The sequence below is a fragment of the Corvus brachyrhynchos genome, unplaced genomic scaffold (assembly GCF_000691975.1).
Source record: "Corvus brachyrhynchos isolate BGI_N302 unplaced genomic scaffold, ASM69197v1 scaffold162, whole genome shotgun sequence".
In the NCBI taxonomy this organism is placed as follows: domain Eukaryota; kingdom Metazoa; phylum Chordata; class Aves; order Passeriformes; family Corvidae; genus Corvus; species Corvus brachyrhynchos.
Window position 1 is genome coordinate 3,097,076 of NW_008236696.1, and position 6,000 is coordinate 3,103,075.

Sequence of the window (6,000 nt, forward strand, 5' to 3'; positions counted from 1 at the left end):
TGCCAATGAATCAATCATATCCTGTTACGAGGTTAATCCTTCAATCATAATTAGGACTAGAGATTTGTTGCAGTGTGTTACTAAAAAAAGTCACAGCACGTCATGAAAAAGAATGGAGGGACATTTACAAAGTATGTACATTAAAACAATAATAATCAAAACCCATGGGTCACATTATTTTAATCAAAACATCTTTTTTTCCTTTGCAAAACTCCCTTTCTCATTAAATTATCAGAAAGAAGGAGCTGTTGGACTTATGCTGGGGTCAAAAGCAAAAAACAGCACTAAGAGCCACCCCAGCAACCAGGTTGATCTTCAGCTAGAGACTGAATGAAAGTCAGTAGGAAGACCTAGACTACCTCTTTGTCTCTAACTGAGGCATTACCCCCGTGGGAAAATTTGTATAAAGGTCTCCCCTTATCCCTCTCTGCTCTGAGTGAAATCCTGTGCCCCCTGTGATCACTTTGATCCAAGCCAAGTGAGATCTAAACTACCAGATTCGTATTTACAGAAAGTCAATTACCCATCTAACTGTTAGCATATGTGTGCCACTTAAGATGAAGAGGTACTTCATCAGTTCTATTTTTGCATGTGTAAATTAGCAATAATAATATATTCACCTATCTCACAAGGCACCGTGCAGATTAATGCATTAATGTTTGAACAGCACTTGGAGGTTCTCCAACGGGAAATTCTGTAGATGTGGAAAATATTGGGTTTTGCTGTGATATATTTATTATTAGTGTAATAGTATTCCACTCTTGTTATGAAAAGCATAATCACCTCGGGGTTTCCCTGCTTGCCACCTGAAAACAGACATTGCAACAGCTTTGGAGACGTGTTTTTCTCCCTGTGATTCCTTCCCAGTGTTCGTACATCCCCAAGTGCGGGAAGAATTACGAAGAATCCATGTCGCTGGTGAATGTGGTGATGGAAAACTTCAGGAAGTACCAACGCTTCTCCTGCTTCTACGACCCCGAGGGCATTCAGAAGAACGTGATCCTAACCAAACTGTACAGCTCCAACGTGCTGTTCCACTCCCTGTTCTGGCCCACCTGCATGATGATCGGCGGGGTCGCCATCGTCGCCATGGTGAAGCTGACTCAATACCTTTCCCTGCTCTGCGAGAGAATCCAAAGGATCAGCAGATAGGAAAGGAAACTTCTCTGAAATTTAATTACAGCGAAAATACTGTTTTTCTCATTCTTCACCAAAGAACCTTAAGTTTGTAATGTGCAAGTCTGGTATAAGTTCCTTACTGTATTCTTCTAAGTAGAGCAATAATGCAAAAGCTGTTCTATATGCAAACATGATGTTATTATTATGCAGACGACTGAAAAAGTTACTGTTTTGTGTTGACTGTCTCTATGATCTTGTTTTATGCTGGGATTAGTACTTTCTTTTCTACACCCAAGATAGGGCTCAGTGTGACCATTGGCCAAGCTTTAGTCAGTTGATGTTTTCTGTGTAAAGGATTCTGGGGAAAATTCACTGCTGGACAAAGGGCAGCCGACCACTTGTGCATCACTGAAGTCTCACATCTGCCTCAGTCCATTCCTTGGATTTGTGGCTTTGGCTTTTTAAATATTGGCTGCAGAGGGGGGTGAAAAAAGCATTGATATGGGGGTTTTTTTATGGTAAAATGGCACAAAAGGGATGTATTTTGAGGTCAGGATAAGTGTACAGTATTTTCAGCCTCAGTAGGACTTGGTGATGCTTTGTGTTTGCTCCCTCAGTTCAGAAGTCAATTGTACCCTATGGTGTTTAAGGTCTTTTGGAAAACACTTTGGAGTTTTATTTTGTGTAGTGCTATGATTTTCCTCTGTTTTTGTCACTTGCAGAAGCTGTAGCCAAAAAGCAAAAAACACCTTTTTCCATTTTGTATTCTAGTCTGAGCCCTATTGATAGAGGTGGGACCAGAACTCCTTATGTAAAGGTTTATTATTCATTTGTCTTGTATTTGCTACCATATCACTGTAAAGAAAAAAATAACACTATCAGCTATTTTTTCATTTTTTACTTCCAACTATTTTAGATTTTTTTACTTGATATATATACAGATATATATATATAAAGAAAAAGCTATATTATATCTAGTTGTGTATTGAAACTTGTTTATGGGGGTTTTTTTCTTTGTTTTTACCCACTGAAAAATGAACAGTACAACTCATGTATTTGTAACCTTCATCCTTGGATAATATCATAACATGGAGGAGCAGCACTGCAGGATCTTATCCAATATTCATGATGGTGTTTCAGTCAAAGGTCTCTGTTGCTATGACATGGGAAATGACAAAAATCTCATACAATTCTATGTCTCTATTAACTGAATTGTTAGATAATCATCATAACACATTTGGAAATCTCTCCTGACCTTATCTCACTATGCAGTGCTGGCTGATATGAATTATGATTTACAAGACCCAGGTGCAATGATTTATTGGAAGAACTGAGAATCTGGCTAAATTGTTGTCCTATCTGTCAAATATTTACCACAGTATACTTGCCAATTTAATTTCATACACACTGTAGTCACAATGTCTGCATAATTTATTTTTATTCCCCTATAGAAAACATTCCTTCTTATGTTTTAAAGACACCTCTCTCAGTTTCTCATGTTGCACCCAGCCTGAAGGAAAAACACAAGGCACATCCTGGGAGAAATCCTGTGAACCTATTACCCAGTAGCTCAAAGAAAATACATACAGGCCTACTCAAACCAAGAAAATAACATTTTTCCCTTCAAAAAGACTGAAAACCAAGTATTCTGCCTAGTTCATCTATATATGTAAGTACCTTTCCGCATCATAGCATTAAAAATTTCAAGATGTTACAAAACAAGTCATGCAAGTGTAATGTGAGCTGTAAAAAAAAAAAAAAATATGAGTTCTCAGCAGTGAAAATAAACCTGCAATCTTGTAATCAGTAGTATAATTTTCCTTAGGTAATTAAATTCCTGGAGGGTGGGGGGATAATGAAGGTTCCAAAAATATGTAATAAAAATATTAAATTAAATCTTCCAGATTTCAATATCTTCTGCCTTCAGATCTGGCTTGTTTCATCAAACTGTTTTCTGTAGCTTCTATTACCAAGAAAAGAGGAGTGCTGGTGGACCAGGGAATTCATAAATGTTCATTTGCAAAAAAGAGGTTTTGGTCAGTGTGTTGGAATTGCAGAAGCCGGCACTGGGACACCTGAGAACCTCAACATCAGTGGGACTGGACTGTGCTGCCGATCACAATTCCCAAATCAGAAATGCTACATGGCCCTGGCAGCACTGAGCTCTGATGTGGTGGCTTTTCCACGCCATCACCAATACTTATGCTGGCCATTTGCACCGTGATTTATGTGCCTTGTGACATTTTTGGTGCCTGTATTTGTGTATTTTCGCTCGGTGACAGGGAAGCTGATTGTTCCTGACATTTACACATCAAACGCTGCTTTCAACGTTTCGTGCCATAAAACATTTCACCAGAGCTCCTGTGGGTGAAACATCTTGCTGCTGTCGTAGGCTATAATCATTTTGTTGACATTAAGAGAGAGATCTGAGGGATAGCAAAACAACTTGAGTAATTGGATGGAGTGAGGTAAAACAATAATTTTGAAGGGAATTATCCATCTGATCCTTGGCACTGTTAACCCCCTACTGAAGTGTTAGCACTGCAAATGGGATTTTTGACAACTCCTGCTGCCCCAAAGAGAGATGGTGTTTCAGCAGGGATGTTAGTCTGTGCTATTTCTTCCTCTACTCTATTTTAATATCATGTTTTCCCCTGCAAAAGGCATTGATGTTCCTATAGGCAGCTCAAATGAATGAGAAAAATATCTAATGCAATTCAGGAGCCAGGCAAACCTACCCTGTTTCTAACACTGGTTCTGACTCTTCTCAGCACAAACATTTCAACTCTTGATGTCCCAGCTGGGCATTTGGGATAGCAGCAGGGAAAAACCTGTCCTGGAAAACCCTGGAAGGGAAAGGTGCAATATGAAAAAGGTTGTGCAGTATACCCAGGCATCAGAAGCCTATGACAAGCACCCTTGTGTGCTTTAAAGCATTTGTAAGTATTTCAGGTACCAAATTCACATGGCCTTTTAGTAGTTGTTATTTTCTTAATTAGATTGTATATGTCAAGCCTTATTTCTATTCTGGAACATCTAAATCTGAAGCTGAAGTGTGAACATCCTTGCTGTAATACTTTGAAATCTGGCACCTTGCAGCAGATTTACTAAATGTCACCAGCTAGGACAACAGAGAGTTTATTTTGATTTAGTTTTCCTCATTGAGGAGACATCAATTTATCTCACAAAATGTACCCAGTGGAAGAATACCTATCTCCAGGGTGAGCTTGGGTGAATGCAGCAAGGAGAGAGGGTTCACAAGAGCCTGCAGATCTCAAGGAGACACAAAGGCAGTGACTTCCCACCTCAAGGAAAATAGGGAATAAAGTCCCACCTTGTAGCCTCCTTTTTTTTTTTCCTTTGTACAGAGGATGGGAGTGAACTTGGGTAATTAATTTTTAAATTCTGCTTGAAAAATAGGGTTGGGGTAAGGGTTGGGGTCAGGGTTAGGGTTAGGTTTTGGGTTAGGGTTACTGTTAGTAAGGGTTAGGGTTAGGGTTAGGTTTTGGGTTGGGGTTACTGTTTGCTCAATGGAAGAAGTAGCTGGGAAGGAACTGGCTGGTGTTTGTCTGTTCTGTGACGATTCCTGCTCTCATTTGACTGTAAAACTTTTGACCTTACAGCAGTACAGCCTCTATTGTGAATGGCATTGTCAATTACAATCACCTTAGAAATCGTTCAGCTAATTTCCCTTCTCATACAGTCATGCCATTATGAAATTTGCTCCAGGCATTCATGGGGGTTATCCAATATCTTTGCAGCAACACAATTTTTCCACAGACTCTGAGCATCTTCTCTCCATTATCCACTGTACTGTTCATCATCCATCAAATATTTGGGAAAAAACCCTCACTTTTCTGCTCCACTGAACACTTGTCCCTTCCCAGCACTCAATTTTCAGAGGAAAACAACGCACAGTTTATGGAGTTCCCAAACATCTCACAACTGAATGCAAACTTTGCCAAATTGATTTTTTTTGTACAGGGTAGAGTGAAAAGCGAGGGTAAATATCAATTAATTTGTTTCAGTGTTTTGAAAACAAGATGTTTCCAGTTTTCAGTTTGAATTAAAGAACCTTTTTGAAATCTAGGGCTGAGGGAAACTTTTTGCATAGGAAATCTCAAAAAAATAAACATAAGAGTTACTCTGATGTGAAACAAAATGATCAGCAATTGATCAGTTCACTGAATATTTTGAGGTCAGGGTTTTTTTTATGAGGTTGACCAGCAAGGTTCTTTAATTTTTATCTCCCACCAGTGAAGTGCAGGATCCATCACAAGGATGCAACCAGCGGCAGCCCCAGCCAGAGTCCAGCCAGGCTCATGTGGGTGATGGTCATCTCAGGGATCACCAGGATGAGTAAGGCAGAGCACAGCACTTCCTCAAAGAGTGTAACAGCTCCTGAATTGAGCTGTTTGTGTGGGGACACCGTGTTTAAAGTTAAACCAAGCCCCCTTAATTTTTTTCTCTTTTAAACACAAAATGGTGAGGCCATGTGATTCAATTATTTGAGCTGTTATAAATTAGGGAGGACCCTACATGCAGAGGCCCTGGGTAGTGGATTCCATGCCCTGTTAGCCCCAGGAGTGCAGCCAGCACAGCATTGGGCACATTATGGGTTGGCTCTCCCAAGCTCTGTCCTCTCCAGTGAACCAGGAGAGGTGGGTGCTGCTGCCTTTGGCCATCTGCTGGTCCCCCAACAAGCCACTTTCTGTCCCTAATCTGCAGCTGCTAAATGTAAAACAAACTTCATTTCACACAAAGGGCTTCTTCATCCTTCAGATATGATAAAAAAAAAAAAAGATCAGCAGTGCTGCCTGGTGAATTTGCACCAGGATTTTTTAAATAAACCAAATTTCTCCAAGCACTGAAAAAAATGTG

General features: G+C 39.9%; 1 protein-coding gene across 11 annotated transcripts in view; it reads left to right on the forward strand.

Moving 5' to 3' along the window:
* The window catches only part of LOC103625095 (calcium-activated potassium channel subunit beta-2), a 143,043-nt gene extending 140,011 nt beyond the window's left edge, over positions 1-3,032 (forward strand). For 5 of the 11 annotated variants that reach the window (XM_017726913.1, XM_017726914.1, XM_017726915.1 and 2 more), the window contains one exon: positions 868-3,032. In XM_017726913.1, the coding sequence (XP_017582402.1) occupies positions 868-1,152 (285 nt within the window). In that variant the 3' untranslated portion in view covers positions 1,153-3,032. The remainder of the gene's footprint in view (positions 1-867) is intronic. The other 6 variants (XM_017726906.1, XM_017726909.1, XM_017726911.1 and 3 more) reach the window with 2 other exon arrangements.
* The last annotated feature ends 2,968 nt before the right edge of the window (positions 3,033-6,000 follow it).